Source organism: Geotrypetes seraphini, chromosome 3, assembly GCF_902459505.1.
Source record: "Geotrypetes seraphini chromosome 3, aGeoSer1.1, whole genome shotgun sequence".
NCBI lineage: Eukaryota > Metazoa > Chordata > Amphibia > Gymnophiona > Dermophiidae > Geotrypetes > Geotrypetes seraphini.
In genome coordinates this window covers 159,514,034-159,535,796 of record NC_047086.1, presented here as the reverse complement: position 1 = coordinate 159,535,796, position 21,763 = coordinate 159,514,034, and the positions used below count along the sequence as shown (strand labels likewise).

The window sequence follows — 21,763 nt, the reverse complement described above, 5'->3', positions numbered from 1 at the left end:
GTCAGCACATGGACTGTATACTGTCAATATTCAGCACTTAACTGACCAGGTTAATCACATAAAAGGCAGTCCCATCTTTATGCGGTCTACCATAGTTTTTGCGAAGGCTAGTCCTGTATTAATGCAGTCTACCATAGGGCTAACTTTCACAAAAAATGGATATTCAGTGCCAAAGGCTAAACATGGCCCAGCATTATATATCTAGAAGTAATGTTCACCGCTGCCAGCTAAATCCCATATATACTCAAATATAAGCCAAAAAATGGTCCAAAAATAGAGCTTCTCAGCTTATATTTAGGTCAGCGCCCACCCACTCCCCTACCAGACCTGTTGCAGGCCTCTTCCGGGCCTCCTGTATGTCCCAGTAGTCCAGCGGTGGGCCGGGACATCCCACCCGCCCCCCTGTCCTGACTGACTGTTACAATTTTTACCTCCCTCCTGTTCCTCCACGTACCTTTAAAATCCCCGGTGGTTCAGCGGTGAAATAAAGCAGTAGTTTTCCCATGCTCTTGCCCCATGCAGAGCTACTAGTAATTGGCTGCCATGAGAACTCACAGCAGCCAATCACTAGTGGCTCTGCATGGGGCAGGGGTGCGGGAAGACCATTCCTGCTCCAGTTCACTGCTGGAACACCGGGGATTTGAAAGGTATGCAGGGGAGGTGGGAGGGAGGTAAAAGTTTTAACAGGCGGCCGCAACAGGCGGCAGGAGAGATCTTTAATGTCCTGGCCCACCGCTGGACACCAGGTCTTAAAGCAGGCTCAGTGGAGGCCTGCAAGGCATCGGGAGGGAAGGAGGGAGAGGGGACAGAGTGCAGAGCCTGGCAGGGCAGGAATGGAGCGGGGACAGTACAGAGCCTGGCAGGGCAGGAAAGGAGGGGACTGGGTGCAAAGCCTGGCAGGGCACTTGAATATTAACCCCCTCCCTTGGTTTATATTCGAGTCAATCTTTTGTCTTCCTTTTGGGGAGGGGGGAGGAAAGGTTACCTTGGTTTATATTTGAGTCAGCTTATATTTGAGTATTTACAGTACTTATACCTTAGTATTCTTTCACCCTTCCTCTTGTCTGACTTGGATTCTCCACCCTGTATATGTGTCTTTGTTGGTGTCAACATCCCACTGAACAAATAAATTTGATTCAACCAAACAAGATACCCAGCAATAGTACTTGTGCTCTGCACACATACCAGCACACATCAATTTTTCATGACCTCAAATAAACCCTACTTAGTTAATTTTACATTATAAAAACACTTAACAGAAGCCCTAAATATAATATACAAGGGTTATTTCATAAATAATGCACACTATTTTTTTTAAATTTACATGTTTTATTTTTTTTCAAGTATTTCTTTACAATCCTTCAATAGTCTCCCTGCTTTGCAATGACTGAGTCCCAATATCCAGGAAGCTTCATTATTCCATCCAAGACACTGTTTTTGTTCAGTTGCTGCATGGCTCGGGTACCGGTGGAAAAAAGCTCTTCCAAAGATGCAAAACGATGTCCACACATAGGTTGTTTCAACTTTGGAAAAAGGTCGAAGTCTGGTGGACTCATGTCTGGACTGTAGGGAGCATGAGGTAACACCTCCCAGCCGTATTTGCGTAGTTTTTCAATGATGAGTGAAGAGCTCCATTTTCCCCACAACCAAAAAAAATTTTGACAAGCTCAATCAAAAGTCAAAAAATGATTATTTTTGCTTATGATCATGAAGGCATCATCATCACAGACAAAGTTCCATGTGGAAGAAGTGTCACAGCAATGTATTATCATGATTTTTTTGCAAAAAAATATGCAGAAAAATGCACAAAACTCGACTTCAGTTGCTCTTGGCTGGGCCACTTGTTCTTCACGACAATGCTCGCCCGCACATAGGGAATGTCATCATTGAAAAACTACGCAAATACTGCTGAGAGGTGTTACCTAATGCTCCCTACAGTCCAGACATGAGTCTACCAGTCTTCGACCTTTTTCCAAAGTTGAAACAAACTGCGTGGACATCGTTTTGTATCTCTGGAAGAGCTTTCTTCCGCCAGTACCCGAGCCATTTGGTAACTGAACAAAAACGATGTCTTGGATAGAATAATGAAGCTTACCTGACGTTGGGACTCGGTCATTGCAAAGCAGGGAGCCTATATTGAAGGATTGTAAAGAAATACTTGAAAAAAAATAAAACATGTAAATTAAAAAAAATTAGTGTGCATTATTTATGAAATGACCCTCATATCTTTACAGGTATGCATGTAGTTGTCCTGACAAATGCACTGCTGAATTTATAGCCATATCCAGTTACCAACTTCTGAGAGCTGCTACAGCTTGTGTCACCTCATATAGTTTCAAATTCTGAACCTTGACGGAAGGAAAAAATATTGGTCAATAACAACAACAAAAAAACCTACCTCCAGGGACTTGTTCCATGAAGATCTTAATAAAACCATTCTCACTGAATGAGCCCAGATACTGAACAATATTCTTGTGCTTCAGGTGTTTGTGTAGCGCTATCTCCTCGTGCAAAGGTTGAGAGTACCTAAATTAAAAAAAAAAAAATGATGTGCATACAGTCAAATAAACTTGTGCATCACACACTCAAAAAACTAAAGGCAGAATTAATTCTGCACAGGTCAAAGGTGTGGAAAATAATGTCCAGACATTTATCTCAAGGAGATAACACTATTTCTCTATATATCTCTAATACTGTGCACTAAGGGGAGAATTCATCAGGCAGCATTAGGGCTTTAAATAACAGTAAATAGATGCATGTTTCACCTTCAAAAGGAATAAATGATATTTTCCTGCTTGGAAACAGATCGATGCCCTTCCTGCTAAATCTCATAGTTTGATACTTAATAAATTAAATCTGTAAAAATGTTCTGGGTGGGGGAGGGATGGTCAGGGTTGGGGAGATTCTAGGTGTATTCATGTTCAGAAAGAGGCTGCAGTATGTTAATGTTAACTCCTTTATCTGTGTTAGCTGCCAGAGATGACAGTCCTGGGTCTTTGTATCACCTTCAAAGTTGCGCATAATTCTCTTTCCTTGCTTGCTGAATGTTCATTATGATGGTCTTTATCTGGTTTGTTTTAGATGGGGATGGCTGGATAAGTTGGGGCATTTTGATGATTTCACAATGATAATGCCACAATTGTATGTTTTCACAATTTTATTGTAATTTTATGACATCATCAATAACAATGGTTATCAGTAAGTCAAGGTAAATCGCCTTTACTGCAACTTAGACACCCGTAACGCTGCAGGGCCAAAAATAGCACAGCGATATTTCAGTCACTGCATGTTGCTAAATAATGAGATGCAAATCATGCAAATATATATTTTGCATTTCATTACTATACAAATTGCCTAATGTGACTTGCATATATCACAGGTTATATTAGGGTCTAAAACCCCTAGTTCTTTGCTGTGGTTATTTTACCATCTGGGAGCATCGGACCATGTAAAGCCACAGCCCGATACTTCCAGGTAACTTCCTGTTTCTCCCAAATGCTGGCAGAGGGAAAATAAAGTTTTATTTTATTTGTTGAGGACCAGAACAGGAGCCAACTTATATGGTTGGACTCCACAGCAAGCATGCACCAGCCTTCTACTCTCTCTCCAAATGATGTTAGACCACACAAATTGCTGAATAACTCAAATCTTTTACTTCTCCTTGGCACACAGAAGAGGCAATACGCTTGAACAGTAACAGTTTCTTTAAACAACTCCAAACTTATGTACAAAGTCTCAATCGGATGTACATAGTTCAGATACACTGGGATCCTCCTTGTTGGCTGGATCTGACTACAAGTCCAAAGTCCAGGTCTACCTAGTAGATGATAGAACTAAAATTTACTGTGATCAATTGGTTTGCTCTCCCAAAAGACTTTCTTCCTGCCCCAAGCCAGGGCTTAAGACTTCTCTCGAGTGAGGTCACATGTTTGAGACCAACCTTCAGGAAGCCCTAAGGCTGGCTTGGCTTCTCACATTACCCAATGCCAGTGTCTCACAAACTTTGCCAAACCACAGCACACTAAACGTGGTGGCCACAGCTTGAGGCATCCAGAAATGCATGGACGTCAACGCAATGACATAGAAACATAGAAACATAGAAAAAGACGGCAGATAAGGGCCGCGGCCCATCTAGTCTGCCCACCCCAATGACCCTCCCCTATTTATCTCTGTGCAGAGATCCCACGTGACGATCCCATTTCTTCTTAAAATCAGGCACGCTGCTCGCCTCGATCACCTGAAGTGGAAGTCCATTCCAGCGATCAACCACTCTTTCGGTGAAAAAGTATTTCCTGGTGTCACCGTGCAATTTCCCGCCCCTGATTTTCCATGTATGTCCTCTTGTCGCCGTCGGACCTTTGAAAAAGAAGATATCTTCTTCTACCTCGATACGGCCCGTGAGGTATTTGAACGTCTCGATCATGTCTCCCCTCTCTCTGCGTTCCTCGAGTGAGTATAGCCGTAACTTATCCAGCCGTTCCTCGTACGGGAGATCCTTGAGTCCCGAGACCATCCGGGTGGCCATTCGCTGGACCGACTCAAGCCTCAGTGCATCCTTGCGGTAATGAGGCCTCCAGAATTGTACGCAGTATTCCAGATGAGGCCTCACCATGGATCTATACAATGGCATAATGACTTCAGGCTTGCGGCTGACGAAACTCCTACGTATACATCCCATGATCTGCCTAGCTTTAGATGAAGCCCGCTCCACTTGATTGGCAGCCTTCATGTCTTCACTGATGATTACCCCCAAGTCCCGTTCTGCAACAGTCCTTGCTAGGATCTCACCATTTAGGGTGTAAGTCTCGCATGGATTTTGACTGCCAAGGTGCATGACTTTGCATTTCTTGGCATTGAAGCTCATCACATTGACATCCGCACATGCACAAAGGCCCTCCAGAGAGACCCTAAGCCACCACTGGGGGGATGCTGGAAGAGAAGATGTGCGGAGAGAAGGAGAGGTGCTGGCGCTCTCACCTTGAGAGATACGTCCTGTAGGCAGTCAGCTGGCGCCGGTGTCTCTCCTCCTCTCCGACGTCTCACGGCACACCTGGAATCTCGGGCACCACAGTTTGTGATACACTGGCCTATGCATTCTAGAAACTGCTGGAACCCAGGATGGGTCCCTGACTACCTCTAGAGGAGCCTGAATGTCTGAACACTCCCCTTGGTCCCCATAGATACCCAGGTGCAGGAAGTCTTGTTTCAAATGTAGAGGTCACAAGTTCACTCTGTTAGCTCATTCCAATCATCACCTATTGCAGTGTGTTGCAAACGTTTTCTACTGTGTCACACCAAATTCATGACCACATCTACAGGGCCTCTAAGCATGCATGGACATTGACTGATGACATCACACATGTATGTGATGTCATCACATCGACATCCACACATGCTCAGAGGCCCTGTAGATGCGGCCCTTAGCTCATGGGCCTTCCAAAACCTGGACAAACTGCCGGGTTTTGGAAATCCTTCCATTGCCAGGGGGACAGAGAAGAGGAGAGGCGCTGGCACCTATGCCGGCAGTGACAGACTCCTGTCTCACCGAGGCACACAGTTTGCGAGTCACTGGTCTATTATCTTACAACTGCCAAGCCTGTGTAGCTTCCCCTCCTCCTTACAGGCTTTAGAATACAGCACTAATAAGTTTTACACAGCAACGTTTACCATTTACTTGCTGTCATGGGGGAACTACTTACCGTCTAGTGCAGGGGTAGGGAATTCCGGTCCTCGAGAGCTGTATTCCAGTCGGGTTTTCAGGATTTCCCCAATGAATATGCATGAGATCTATTTGCATGCACTGCTTTCAATACATATTCATTGGGGAAATCCTGAAAACCCAACTGGAATATGGCTCTCGAGGATCGGAGTTCCCTACCCCTGGTCTAGTGCATAATATTCATCCAGGGCTACACAGGTTAAAGTCACAAACCCCTCAAGGCCCCCCCTGCTGAATCCCCCCTGGTGGCTACCTTGATAATCCCTGGTGATCCAGTGGACAGGGCAGCCAAAAGCAATGGATGACCCATTGCTAAGAGCCTTTCTGGCACCTGTAAGAAAATGCTACCCCCCCTAGCAGCCATTTTCTTAAGAGGTGCCAGAGAGACCAGGAGCAATGAGGCATCACTCCTGGCCACATTTTCCCCAAACCCCACCCTGGAGTCCACCAGAAATTATCAAGGTAGTCACCAGGGGTTTCAGAGGACAACGGGGGGAGAGGGACTTTATCCCAGAAGCATCAGGCTGTGGTTTTCAGCAGCCCAATGCTTCTGAGCCACAGGAATAACACTTCATGCAAGGTGGCTCACAAGCAGCACTATTCCTATAGGACAGGATTCAGCAACTTGTGGTCTGGGATACTGCAGATTGCTGAATCCCCCGGGGCATCACAGTGCAGTAAGGGGTAAACATTTACTGCACCTGGATGAATCCCCCCTAAATCTCTCTAGATATTTATACTTTATAAGCTGCACAGAAATTCTCTGAAGTGGAGGTGAAAGGAGGGCATAAAGAGTAACAGATTGCTTATTTGTTTGTTTATTTATAATCTGCTTTAAATCAAAGTGGAGAACAGAAAAACATACACAGTATGATTTCCATACACAATACTATACACAAAAAAACAACATACATTTCATAAAACATAATATAAAACCCCTAATCACAAATACAGCACAGAAACACAACCTCTCAATAACTGCATCACTGTCATCCCATATATTTCATTTGGCGAAATAAATGACATTTCAATGATTTTTTTAAAATGTTTATATGTTCCTGACTTCTGACATATACTGGAAGTTTGTTCCATTCCTCAAGTCCAATACAGGAAATAACCCCAGTTCTTACAGTCTGTAATCTCAAATCCTTCCTGGTGGGTATTGACAAATTAGGTGGGTGAATATTTTGGTAAATAAAGAGAGATAGGGAGGAATACAGTCCACTAAGTATTTAGGTGTTAAATCTTTCATGCACAAAAAACGAGCACTAATAGTTTAAATTTAATCCTGAACTCCACCTTTAACCAATAAAGCTTAAGGTAGTAACTTGATATATGATCACTACATGAAAGATTTAATGACAACACAAAAATTCTCATTTGAGCACTTTAATTTTTTAAAGATATTTGTTATTGAAGAACTTTATTTGTAATAATTGATGGACAAAGTGGAAAGAAGTTTAATCAATTTAATCTAATGCACCAGTCACCTTTTAACACAGACTCATACTAAAGATGTCACTGTCCGCATACAAAGTGGAATTTTAGCAGGGAATGCAGGTGCACTGAATCGTGACTTCATCCAAATATATCTGTGAAGCTCTCCTCTAGGCCAGGAAAGCCTTCTTTGCTTTCCTGAGCATGCATGGGGGTTATCATGCTAGGCAGACTTCCTCCCCCTTCATTCCATGTCACAGCAATTTCTTCTTCCATCACATTTAGAGGGGAGAATAATAATAATAATAACAGCTTATATACCGCAGTACCGTGAAGTTCTATGTGGTTTACAAAAGATTAAGCAAAGGTACAAATTGATTGATTTCAAGAGGGGTAGAAGAAAGAGAATTAATAGGACAGGAAATTCATTGTTGAGGAAAATGTGATCAATAGGACAAGTTAATCGCTATTGGTGGGAGAGAGATGAGTGGATCAATTGTCTAGATGCTTTAGGAACAGGTGTGTTTTTAGACGTTTCCTAAATTCCTTATAAGTAGTGGGCGAAAGTAATTGTTCTAGGTCTTTACCCCATGATGCTGCTTGGTGTGAGAGAAGGTGTTCATGGTGTTTTTTCAGTTTGCAACCTCTCACTGGGGGGGAAATAAGTTGGAATGTGAGCTTCTCTTGTGTCTGTTGGCTGAGAAGGAGAAAAGGTCAGTAATGTATTTAGGGGCAAGTCTGTATAATGCTTTAAAGCAAAAACAGGCGAATTTGAACTTTACGTGTGCCTCCATCGGCAGCCAATGCCAATGGGAGAAGAGACGAGAATCCCCATTAGTTAAGCAACTTTACTTTCTCTGCAGACAAGCAAGGGCGATGTAGGCAATCCTGAATGGTGATTTAAAAAATGAGGATCCTCTTACAGCTGTAAAAGAGCTGCAGGGTTGTTTTTAGCCTACTTGGAGATGAGATAAAGAAAATAAAAAAAATGTCCAGCTGCCATTCTCTCTCTCTCTTTGAAAGTGAAAATATTGCAAAGCACTGCTTAGCCAAAGGCTGTGTCTAACATAGCTTACTAAACACATGAAGTCCAAACAGCACTCTTGCAGATTCCATTAGAGGAGGTTTGCAATGTTGTTTTTTTTTTTGTATAAACTGTTTATTCACAAGAGAAAATACACGCAATAAACAGAAATCACATTTTCCAATACAAAACTAGTAGCAAACAACCCACAGAAGAACCCGAAATAGAAAAGAAGGGGAGTCCAGGCCTGTGGTTTGATAGCCAGGACCCCGCCAATCCATACCCCAAAAGCACCCCGCTCACCCACCCCCAACTCAAAGACCCCCCTACCACCCCCACCCCTCAAACCCCACCCTCACCCACTGGCAAAGAAGGGACAACGGGCTTCTGCAATCGATTGACCACCTGGCTTTTTATCAGAGGGGGTAAAGTGTCCAAATAGGAAGCCCAAATGGACAGAAAAAGCTTACTCCAAGAACGAGAAAACCGAGCGGACATGGACTCCCAGACCATTAAAAGATGAAATTTATTGCGCCAATACCAGATAATGGGTGGGGAGTCCTGGAGCCAATGATTAAGAATGCATTTCTTCCCCACAATATAACCCTTACGAATAAGCAGACTATCGCCTGCAGAAAGTCCACCCAGATGGCCAGCAGCCAAAAAAATAATCCCTTCCACCGTCGAGGGGAGTGGATAACCCACCAAAGATTCCAAATAATACCTAACCTCCAACCAAAAGGCAGAGATAGTGGCACACGACCACACCCCATGCGCCAAAGAATTATCAACCCGGCGACATTTCAGGCAAGTAGGGGTAGGGGCACACCCAAAATGAAAGGCCTGTTCCTGGGAGATATAAGGTTTGCAATGTTTGATGCTGCAGCTGTAAGGCAATGGGGCCCAATCTCACTCTGAAATGGTAGATTAGCCTTGTGGTAACAGAAAGTTATACAATCTGAGACCCATGTGGAGAGATGGTGTTTTTATACATACATTTATGGGTTATTTGGATAGTAAATTACAAAGAGCTGTGATGCTTACTACATACCTTTCATTGCATGTATGTAGTAAAGAAGTGTTCTTCTACAAACTAGAGAATTAATGCTTACTTCCAGCAAATAAAGAATGGGCTAGATTCACTACATTTACCGATCCTGTATGGTCGTAAAACCAGTTTACTGGTTTTGCGATCGTTCCTGTTCCTCGACCCGATTCACTAAACTGCTTTCCGATGAATCTCCTATCCGATCTGATCCACCCATGCAAATGAGTAAAACCCCATGCAAAATAGCCAAGCGATTGATTCAATCTGAGACCCAAGTGAAGAATGATAGGCACTTCTGCCAAAGATTCAAATGGTGCATCCATGAGACCAGCTATCAGCACATTTAAGTTCCATGGTCAAAGTGGAGCTTGAAAAAGGTGGTTTGATGCTCATCAGACCTCTCATAAATCAGAATATGAGTAGACGTATGGCAAAAAGTTTTTGACTACAATGTGGTATACAGAAGTTGCTGATACGTGTAGTCTTATTGATGCAGTTTTATAGACAAGTGTCTCAAAGTCTGAGATAGAAAGATAGAGAAAATGTGTTAACACTTGTGAAACGGAATAGGTGAAGGCATCAGAGTGGTTATAGCATTTCATCATGCAAACCAGCTTCGCTTGTATTGATAAGACTTCTTGGTAGAGGGTTTCCTCAAAGCGACCATAATGTCATAACTTCAGGGAGTGTGTGGCACAGTGGTTAAAGCTATAGCCTCAGCACCCTGAGGTTGTGGGTTCAAACCCATGCTGCTCCTTGTGACCTTGGGCAAGTCACTTAATCCCCCAGCTGCCCTAGATATAATGACCTAAGTACTTGAATGAATTCATGTAAACCGTTCTAAGCTCCCTGGGGAGAACAGTATAGAAAACTGAATAAATAAAATTTTTTAAAATTTGGATACTGGTAACATCTTCACTGTCTTTCAATATTCAAGTCATGGCAAAAGGTCTCCCTGCTGCGATAAGTTTAGCGGCAAACCGTCCCCACCCCTCACGTAGACTACCGAGAGGAGGGATGCCCAATCCCTCTTGCTGGACACCCCCCCCCCAGTATATTGCCAGTAGGAGGGATGCCCTATCCCTCCTGCCGACACCCTGCGATCCCCCGCCAATGTTCTCCGGCATTTTGCTGGTCTACATTGTTCACATCTTCCGCTGGCCTAGGGAGACGCATATGGCCGCCTAGTCCACCTAAGACTACTTCCAGGCCAAACCACACCCACGCCTAGCCTTAGAGGAGCTTAGGTGGGCTTGTATGCCTCCCCTAGGCTTCCGGAGGCGCCTCCAAAGTAGATGGCCTGCCTCGGGAGGTTTTTTTTAAAGAAAAGTGTGTCCTGATTTGCTGGTTAGGCAGCAGTTGGCCGTCTACACTCGGGACGCTGTTTATAGAATCCGGGCCTTAGGGTACATAACCAAATATACCATGTGCTGACAATTAGCACTCATTTCAGCTACTAACAAGCTTTTCAAAATTTTGTGCTTGAAGGAATTTACTACTGTGTTGAGATTAACTCTGAAAATGATGCATATTTGTATAGAAAGTTTGGATGTGGTCTTTTTCATGGGAAAAAGCAGCTAAATATTGTTTTCCTTTTGAGAATGAAAGCTTGTGGTCAGATTAACTATTCATCTTTTCTGTTTATGTTGGCAGGAAGCAATAATGACAAAGATTTGGCGGGAGTGTAACAACCGTAGCCCAGTTACCCAAACAAGAGTCACACAAACACTATCAAGCAGTCTGGGGAAGTAGGAGAACAAGCTTTTATTTACACAGAATTAGGGGGGGGGGTCTGTTTTCCTCACAGATTTCCCCTCACAGAAACCCGCTGCTTTGCCAAAATACACTGCCCCTCTGAGTTTAGTTTGGTCAGTCCAGAGTTCTGGGTGACTGTCCGTATCATCCAGCCAGGAGCACAGTTCATGCAACTCCGCCTCTGAGAGGGTTTTAAGATTCAACCTTTTTCTTATTCATGTGCAAGAAAAAAAAAAACTTCAGTTCCCAACTGAGGTTCTTATCTCAGGCCAGGATTCTCAAAAACCCATGTTAAAAAGCGACGGTCTGCTAACACTAGTGCTGCCCGACTCAGGAAAAAAAAATTCAATTTGATTCGATTCAGCCTATTGAATCGATTTTTCGATTCGATTCCATTTTCCTGCCCATTTGGGTGGGGTTTTTTCAAACACCCCTTTTATAGCCTTTTCACCCCTTTGCCCTCTCCTACTACTGCACAGGAATGGGGATGGGTCCCACAGGAATTCTGCAAGGATCCCCTTAAGGTCAACGGGACTCCCATGGGGACGCCTCCCGAACCCCTCCCAGGCCCATGGGACTCCCATGGGGACCCCTCCAAGGCCAACAGGACTCCCACGAGGATGGAACTGGGATCTCCCATTCTGAGGTTCACCTAATTTTCAACATGATACCAGTCTGGCGCCGTGGCGGCAATAGCCATTCTGAGCAGCGAGCTCAGCAAGTAGGCGCTCAGTGTGCCTATGTGCTGAGCTCAATGCATTGCTGCTGATTGGTCGGGCAGCGACACGTGCAAGGCTAGAACAGGAAGTCATCCTGTATGAAGTCCACCCTATCCACCCATGCATTTATATAACGTCCGCTGTGGCCAATTGGAAACAAAGACACGCGACAGTGATCCACCTCCCCTACCTCTGCCTCCTCCCCTTTTGGAGGAAAGCTGAGAAAGTTGAATCAGGGCTCTCCAGCAATAAGGTATCGAGTTAACCTGCGAGGCTGGTGCAGTCAGATTGCAGAGATCTTTATTCGCCTTATATATATAATTGGGTGGGGGGGGGGAGAGGGCAAATACTATGTTCGGCACACTTCGAGCTTCTTGCATTTCTCAGAGTTATCCTTTGTGCAGTTGTGAGGCATCTTTCCTTTTTTTCGTCTCCATCCACAGATCCACCTTTTCTTAACTACCCTTTCATCCAGCATCTCTCCCTTCTTCCCCACCACCCCAGGGTCCATCATCTCTTTATTTTCTCAACTACCCTCCTATCCAGTATCTCTATCCTCCCTCCACACCATCCCTTGTGTCCAACTTCTCTCCCTTTATGTTCCTTCCTCCCTAAATCCCATTACCCATCATCTCTCTCCCTCTCCTATTTTTAGACCCATTATTTCTTCCCCCCAAAGTCCGGCATATGTACGTCTCTTTGAACCCCCCTTCCCTCCCTCCCTCCATGTACTTCTACACCAGGGCCCATTCCCCTGAAGGTTTGCCCCCCCCTTGAAGGTCTGTCCCCCCCCTGAAGGCCTACACCCTACCCCTGAAGGCCTGCACCCAAGGCCTGCCTGTCCCCCATGAAGGTCTGCACCCAAGGCCTGCCTGTCCCCCCTGAAGGCCTGCCTGTCCCCCCTGAAGGCCTGCACCCAAGGCCTGCCTGTCCTCCCTGAAGGCCTGCACCCAAAGCCTGCCTGTCCCTCTGGAAGGCCTATACAACCCCCCTCCCCCTCCCAGAAGGCCTGCATGTTCCCCCTGGCCTCAATTTACCTAATTTCAACAGCCTGGATAAGATTGCTAGTGCTAGCGATCTTTGCAAGCTGCCATCGGGTCTTCAGAGCTGCCTTCTCTCTGCCGCGATCCTGCCCCTCCTCTGACGTCAGAGGAGGGGCAGGACAGCAGCAGAGAGAAGGCAGCTCAGAAGATCCAATGGCACCTTGCATAAATCGCTAGCACTAGCGATCTTATCTAGGCTGCTGAAATTAGGTAAATTGATGCCGGGAGGCCAAGGGGGAAGCCAGACAGAAGCATTTTCTGACTGACACTCCCCACTCACCCTCTAAAGCAGGAGCAGGAGCGGCCGGCCAACAAGAGGCAGCACTGCCGATCCTGATTTAGGGGGTGAGGGGGGAGGGTCAGTCGCCAAATCGGGAGGCCGATTTTTTTGTTTTTGAATCGATTCATACCAATTCACCCGAAATGAATCAGTGAATCAATTCGAATCGTGAATTGGGCAGCACTAGCATGCACTAGACGCTAACGCCTCCATTGAGCTAGCATTTATTTTTGGTGCATAGCGTGAGCGGCAATGTAGCGCACGCTAAAAACGCTAGCGCAACTTAGTTAAAGGAGCCCTAAGTGTACTATTGCATGTTGTTCTTTGATGGTGCAATGCAGCGTCCATGTTTCTGACTTCGTGGCTGCCACACAACTAAAGGCCGAGTGCTGCACTTCATGTGGATGAACTATCCAACAAGCAATACACGAGTAGATGTGTTGCATTTTGCAAGCTCTGATCCAGATATCGTGTAATTTAACAATTGTCTTTCATTTTTGATTTGCCCTCATATTATTGATTGTACATGGTTCTTTATGGATAGGTGGTTTATCAATTTCTACTCTTAAGATTCGGGATTGTAGGTCTAGTGGAAAGTCTTTTAAATCTACAGTAATACTTGAGAGTATAACATGCGTCAGTTGAGGGTCCTAGCCAAAGGAATTTGGTTTTGTTCTTAGTTTGAGGAAGTGGGTTAAGGTCCAGTTTTCTATGATATAGAAAGATAATTTATGAAATGCCAGAAATGAAAGCTGCTATTGTCAAATTATTTTCCCTGCAGTGAGAAAGTCATTTGTTTTTATTCACTGACCTCTCAGGATTATTCTCTGATTAATTCATATCAAATGCTTGGAGAATACCTTGAAAGTAAAATGGATTTCATTGATCCCTTTGCAAAATTGTTACACATCTATTCAAAAAGCAACTTTTCCTCAGCTAATATAGAAATAACATTCATAATCTAATTTATAATCATAAATTTAACTATTTCTAAGTCAAAGTGCTCAGCTCCACCTGTTTTAAAGTTTTATGCTTTATTAAGACAGTCTTTGCAGACAGTATAATTGGAAATAACTTAAATATGTACTGCATTAGTACAGTTTTTCCATCAGCACTTTAAAGATTTTTCCATCTAAGGCTGCTTCCATTTAGATAGGCCTGGGGAATATTTTTTCCATTGCACATCCAGTTCCAAATTAAGCAATGATCACATGCCATTTCAAGTCCATTGTGCATTTTTTTTCTTCCAGTCTCAATATTTTAGCCCTCATAATGCCCCATTACTCTTGAAATATTCTGTAACACCTTGCATTTCTGCCACAGAATTATGCAGTAGCACTGAAAGAAAAAAAATTCCATAGGAGGTAGGTTATCAGTCTTGCATTTGACCAGGGAAAGACTTATGAACCTGTTCTATGACAAACATGCTGTCAGACAATATCCAAAACTCCTGTTAGTTACAAATACCTGTTATCTCTTTCTGGAACTTCCTTAATGGCAATCCTGACTTGGTTGCTCAGGTCTCGTCCTGCATAAACCACACCATGGGTTCCTTTTCCCAAAATAACTCTGTCACCATTTTCATCGTAGTCATAGTCATACTGCAAAAGAAAAGCAGATGAATGGGATTTAATTCAACTATTCAATTGTTCTTCACTATAATTATTTTTTAACCACCTAAGCCTTCCATCTTTCACCAGGGTAGTCTACATATATAAAAGGATTTTATTTCCATCACGCTTGCTTACTTGATTATTTATTTATTTAATTTAAAATCATTTCTATCCTGTTCTCATACAATCAAAATCTAAAATAAATCAAAATCAAAAATAAATACAAAACCTAATCAGCTATAGTACATGTAGACAAACTAAGCATACTACACAACCATAAAAATATAATTTACATCTGAATGCACTGGCCAATTATAGTGTCAATTTCTCATCCAGGAAAAGCTTCTACACAGCTCAGCTCCTGCTCTGTCCGTTCCATCGCTTTCCCTCGTTCCCTCTCTCGGCCGGCATCTGTCTCTCACCACCTCTTGTCCGATCGCATTCCCGAGTCTTTTCTTCTGATGTAACTTCCAGTTTCGCAAAACCGGAAGTTACATTATATGAAGGACTCCGGCGGCAGAGGAAAAGGCCAAACAGGTCTCTAAGGGGGCCGACGAATCGGTAAGTTCGTTTTTTTCTTTTAACAAATCAATTTGAATCAATTCACCTGAAATGAATCGGTGAATTGATTTGAATCATGAATCGGGCAGCACTATCTAAGACCCCTAAAGATAAGAATTATATTATGGAAAATTTAATAACTTTTGGGGAAACAACTCAAGATGAGTTTTCTGAGTGTGCTACTCTTTTGGTATCCTTCTCTTCAGAAGCAGATAACAATGATTTTGAAAAGCTATTTTCAGAGAAAAGATCTTCGGTTTGTGGAAGGACATTACAAATGTTTCCAGATGTTTCTAGAGTGACACAAGTTAGATGTAAACAATTTCTTCAATACAAGTCAACATTTATGGCTCTTGGAGCAACCAAATTTTTGAAATCTCCAGCCAAATGTATACCAACTTATTTAAATGTTCAGTATCATTTGTATGGACCCGATTAGCTGGAAAGATTACTGTTAGATAGGGAAGCTATATTAGCTGTTAATAGTGAAGATCTGTAGGTGAGTGATTTGATATTAATCCTTTGTAATTTCAGGTGATTGCTTCTATATCTATTTCTTTGAATGGTGATTTATTCCTTTTTCTCCCTTAATGTGAACTTTTTATTTTCCTCTATTAAGTGCAATGCTTCTTTTGGAATAAATTTAAAATAAAAAAAACTGCTTTGAGTAAGAGAAATTTTCTGAAAATCAAGTAAGATGGTGTATCGTGAACTGTCAGGTAGAGCATTCAATATGGTTGAACCAGCAATTCAAAAAAGATTCTTGATAGATGTTAAGCTTGACAGATTTCTAATAATCCTTTACAATATAATACAACTTCATATATCCCACAATTTTCAACAGAGAATCATTGCAACTTACAGCAAGATGATTTTACATTTATGATACAAGATTAGAGATAAGTGAGTATAACATTCTTAGCCATTCTCAACCTCTGAGCTCTCAACAAATATTTAGTGGAGAAGTTTTGCATGCCATCCCTTGGGACTCTATAATGACTTCTAGAATGAAACAATTGAGTGTGCTCTCTAGACCTCAGAGGCACATGCACACATTCCCATACATCTAGACAACAGAAAGTTCCTTCATTTTCATGTAGGTCATCATAATCTTCAATACAAAGTTATACCATTCGGCCTCGCTTCCTCTCCCAAGAGTATTTACAGAATGGCTAGTGGTGGTAGCAGCAACCCTTTGTACTCATGGGTTTCAAGTGTTTCCTTATCTGGATGATTGGTTGATCACCACTACCTCGCTGCAAGCAGTCCAGTCAGCTACACAGGCAACTAGTACTTCTAGAGCTTCTAGGATTCAAAGTCAATTATCTAAAGTCTCATCTTCAACCTTCTCAAATATTGGGGTTTATAGGAGCCATACTCAACACCAATCTTTTAGGAGCTTTCTTGCCCCAGTAGAGACAAAACACCTTGCTTCAACTTTGTAATCATGTGTCTACTCTGCAGAAAATTTCAGCAAGACAAATGATACGTCTCATGGGTATCACCTGACTCAATCTCAGATCAGCTCAATGGAACCTAGCGTCTCAGTGGTTTCAAGCCACAGATCCATTATTCCAACAGATCAGAATCTCCTTGCCTATTCATCAATCTCTCCCAATGGTGGTTGTGACCAGCAAATCTATTCAGAGGTTTGCTGTTTCACATCTCTCCACATCAGAGAGCACTCACAATGGACACATCCACGTATGCACATGGGGAGCTCACCTAGACGGTGTGTGGACTCAGGGCCTGTGGTCTACTCGGAGAGAGCATTCCACATCAACCTGTTAGAGCTTAGGGCAATTTGCAATGCTCTGAAACTGTTTCAGGATCATCTTTTCAACCAAGTCCTTCTTGTCAGAAGAGATAATCAAGTTGCAATGTACTATATCAACAACCAAGGGGGAACGGGCTCTCTTCTATGTCACAAAGCCCTGTCACATTTGGAAATGGGCAATTTCTCAAAATATATTTCTCAAGGCGATATATGTTGAAGAGAAGCATACCGGAACCTGAGCAATTCTTCAATGGAAATCAAGCAGAAAAATTAACATCCATGGAAGTGAGCCTTGAAGATGTGCGCAGGCAGATAGAAAAACTAAAAACTGACAAATCCCCGGGTCCGGACGGAATCCATCCAAGGGTTCTGAAGGAATTAAAGGAGGAGATAGCGGAACTACTGCAGCAAGTTTGCAACCTATCCCTGAAAACAGGTGTGATACCAGAGGATTGGAAGATAGCCAATGTCATGCCCATCTTTAAAAAGGGATCAAGAGGTGACCCGGGAAACTACAGACCGGTAAGTCTGACCTCGGTTCTGGGGAAAATGGTGGAAACGCTGATAAAAGAAAACATCGATGAACATTTGGAAAGAAACGAACTTCTGATACCAAGCCAACATGGTTTCTGCAGGGGGAGATCGTGCTTAACTAACTTATTGCACTTCTTCGAAGGAATCAACAAACGGATGGACTAAGGAGACCCCATAGACATCGTATACCTAGATTTCCAAAAAGCCTTTGACAAGGTGCCTCACGAGCGTCTACTCCGGAAACAGAAGAACCATAGGGTGGACGGAGATGTACATAGATGGATCAGAAACTGGTTGGCGGGTAGGAAACAGAGGGTAGGGGTGAAGGGCCACTACTCGGACTGGAAGAGGGAATCTGGAAAAGTTGAAAGGGGACAGATTCAAAACAAATGCTAGGAAGTTCTTCTTTACCCAACGTGTGGTGGGCACCTGGAATGCGCTTCCAGAGAATGTAATAGGGCAGAGTACGGTACTGGGATTTAAGAAAGGATTGGACAGTTTCCTGCTAGAAAAGAGGATAGAAGGGTATAAATAGAGGATTTCTGCACAGGTCCGGGACCTGTTGGGCCGCCGCGTGAGCGGACTGCTGGGCATGATGGACCTCAGGTCTGACCCAGCAGAGGCATTGCTTATGTTCTTATGTTCTGGCCAACAAGATCAGCAGATATCTTCAGCTACCCAAGTGGACCCTCATTCCAAAGTCTTGCACCACATCTTCTCACTTTTGAGGACTCCTCGCGTAGACCTGTTTGCGTATCCCTTCAATCACAAGTTACCTCAATTCTGCTCTAGATAGTTCTCTCCTCATCACCTGGAAGCAGATGCATTTCTTCTGGATTGGTCACACAAGTTTGTGTATGAGTTTCTGCCAATCCCTCTAGTTCTGAAGATGTTAGTCAAACTCAAACAAGAACCAGCTACCATGATTCTCATAGCTCCTCGGTGGCCCAGACAAACCTTGGTTCTCCCTTCTACTTCAATTGAGTATCAAGGATCCAATTCCATTACTAATGTTTCCATCTCTGCTCACTCAGAGTCAAGGTTTGCTTTTATATCCCATCCTGCAGTCTCTACACCTAACAGCATGGTACCTCTCAACTTGACTTCAGCAGATTTTAATCTCTCTTCCCCAGTTCAAGCCATTACAGCTGATTCCAGAAAACCTTCTACTCAGCAATGCTATCGATTCAAGGGGACATGTTTTACTTCATGGTGTAATCTCCATAACCTGGATACTTCCACATCCTTTATTCCTTCAATGTTGGACTACCTTCGCCACTTACCTAACTTTGGACTTAAAACCACGTCTGTCAGAGTTCAACTCAGTGCTGTTAGTTCATTCCATGCTCTTTTCAATAATAAACCTTTAGCCACTCATCTGCTTGTTTCCCAGTTTATGAAAGGATTCAAATTCAAAACCTCCATTAAAACCACCTCCAGTTAATTGGGATCTTTAAAATTTGTTATACCGCTTATCGTACCTCTTCCAATTACTCATCTTAAGTTTCTCACTTGGAAAGTGGTCTTCCTGATCTGTGTCACCTCTGCTCGTCAAGTAAGTGAACTTCAAGCACTAGTTTGTGACCCACCTTTTACAGTATTTCAAAGGGGGGACAGGCCTTCGGGGGGGTGCAGGCCTTGGGGGGGGTGCAGGCCTTCAAGGGGGGTACAGGCAGGCAGGCCTTCAAGAGGGGGACAGGCCTACAAGGGGGAAGACAGGCCTTCAAGGGGGGGACAGGCCTACAAGGGGGGAGACAGGCCTTCAAAGGGGGGACAGGCCTACAAGGGGGTGGGACAGGCCTTCAAGGGGGGACAGGCAGACCTTTAAGGGGGGACAGGCCTTTGGGGGGGACCCTGGTTTAGAAGTACACGGAGGGAAGGGGGTGTTCAAAGAGATGTGCATATGCCAAACTTTGGGGGGGGGGGAGAAATAATGGGTCTGAAAATAGAGGAGAGGGAGAGAGATGATGGACCATGGGATTTAGGGAGGGAGGGAAGGAACAGAAAGGGAGAGAAATTGGACACAAGGGATGGTGTGGAGGAGGGATAGAGATACTGGATAGGAGGGTAATTGGGAAAAGAAAGGGAGAGACGGTGGACTCTGGGGTGGTGGGGAAGGAGGGAGAGATGCCGGATGAAAGGGTAGTTAAGAAAAGGTGGATCTGTGGAGGGAGATGAAAAAAAGGAAAGATACCAGACTTCCTGGGGAGGGAAGGGAAATGGAAAGGGAGGACAGAGTTGGCAGATGGATGGTTAGCATGCAGAAAGAAGGAGACCCTGGCAAGCAAGTTATCAGAAGAAAACCAGAGCCTTGGACCAACAAGATTTGAAATATAATCAGACAACAAAAGGTAGAAAAATTAATTTTATTTTCTGTTTTGTGATTACAATATGTCAGATTTGAAATGTATATCCTGCCAGAGCTGGTGTTGGACTGCAAACGTGAGCTAGGATTTAACAGAGAGAGGAAAAGTCCTTTTTGTTTCTTTATTTTATTTACACCACAGCGCCAGTGTGGTTAGGAGAAGCCAAAGGGGGTGAAAAAGCTATAAAACCCACCAGGAGTTTTGAAAAAAATCACCCAACTGGGCAGGAAAATCGAATTGAAAAACCAATTCAATAGGCTGAATCGAATTAAAAATTTTTTTCCTGAATCTGGCAGCATTAGTTTGTGCTACTGTCTTAGACTTTAGGACTTTAGGGATTGGGGAGAGATGGAATCCTCAGTACTTTATAATGCAAGTGAAACGAGGATTTGGTCAGACTTTTGAAGGGTCTGCAGAAAAAAAATATTGTATAGGCCGGGGACATGAGACAGCAGGAAATGGGAACTTTTCTTCCTTCTATTTTTGTGAATGGAAAGGCTGAGGATGTCAGAGAGTTCAGTTAAAATATGTGCTTTATAAGAAAATATAATAATGTGTTTTATAAAGTTTATAGCATAGCTGGCCTACCCAGTGAGGTCTTCCTAGTGGTGGTGGTGGCAGCGTGTCAATGTGTTGAGAGGAAGAGGTGGTCTGGGAAATTCTGCTGAGCAAACTCCGGGCCCATTTCCACCCCCCAGTTAGTCCACTCCACTCAACTGGTTCACACACTGAGTGGGTCTTTGGGTGTTGTTTTGGGATCTCTTCCAATGGTTTATCAGTATCTCCTTCTGGTCCAAGGAAGGAAACTTTGTTATCCTTAGCATTGACCTACAGAATATGTTTGTAACTGTGCTGCTTGTGTGGCATTAGGCTATGTAGTGATCGAAAGAAAAAAACAGAGCTTTGCACATTTTTGCACTATATGGTGGGTGTATGAGGAGATTCACATTTCCTGCACAACTAAGTCCATGTGAAGTTACCTTGTGCTGTATTTGACATCTAGCAAGGTCTCTGTTTGAAAGGAAAGATCTAAACTTAAAAATGAAGTGGCCAGAAGTTATGGTAAAAGCAGATAGTGTAGCTGGTTTTAAGAAAGATTTGGACAAATTCCTGGAGGAAAAGTCCATAATCTGTTATTAAGACATAGGGGAAGTGTCTGCTTGCCCAGGATCGGTAGCATGGAATGTTGCTACTCTTTGGGTTTTGACCAGGTATTAGTGTCCTGGATTGGCTACCATGAGAATGGGCTACTGGGCATGATGGACCATTGGTCTGACCCAGTTAGGCTTTTCTTATGTTATGTTCTCATCTGTAGGGGCCTTTGTTTTCACTTCTTATTTTAATGTATTTTTTTTCTGAGAACTTATCAGTGTTTTTTATAATGGGAACAAAAATGGAAGAGAATTAATGTGTGTGGGATGAGGGGGTAACTAATTTCTTCAGCTAAATAATTCAATCCACCTCAACCAGACATAGGAGAACTCACGCACCATTCACACACCCTCCAACCAAAAACGTCAAAAGACAAAAAACTGTTCGACAACCTCCTAACACTCGACCCCCATCTCTACAACCTATTGACCTCGACCACAAACTACAAAACCTTCAAAAAAGAAATAAAAACCCTTTTATTCAAAAAACACATAAAACCGAACTAACACAATCAGAACTGTCCCAAGCATTACCTGCAACTACTCCATATGTGCTTCTGATGTCATGACAATTCAGACATAATTTATGTTATGTTATGGTATGTTTGGAATAATGGTTCCATATATGAGGTTCAATAAAAGAAAATTTTCACTGCCTGTTTCTATTCTGACCATTTATTCCGTTTCATGGTCATTACAAAAAATATTTTTTTACATGGGGGGGTGTCAAAAATTG

General features: G+C 43.3%; 1 protein-coding gene across 3 annotated transcripts in view; it reads right to left on the bottom strand.

The window, feature by feature from the left end:
• MAP3K5 (mitogen-activated protein kinase kinase kinase 5) overlaps positions 1–21,763 on the bottom strand; it is a 418,652-nt gene that overhangs the window by 127,547 nt on the left and 269,342 nt on the right. For all 3 annotated transcript variants that reach the window (XM_033937504.1, XM_033937503.1, XM_033937502.1), the window contains 2 exons: positions 14,493–14,626; positions 2,399–2,526 (listed from right to left, as the gene is read on the bottom strand). In XM_033937504.1, coding sequence (XP_033793395.1) covers positions 2,399–2,526; positions 14,493–14,626 — 262 coding nt within the window. The remainder of the gene's footprint in view (positions 1–2,398; positions 2,527–14,492; positions 14,627–21,763) is intronic.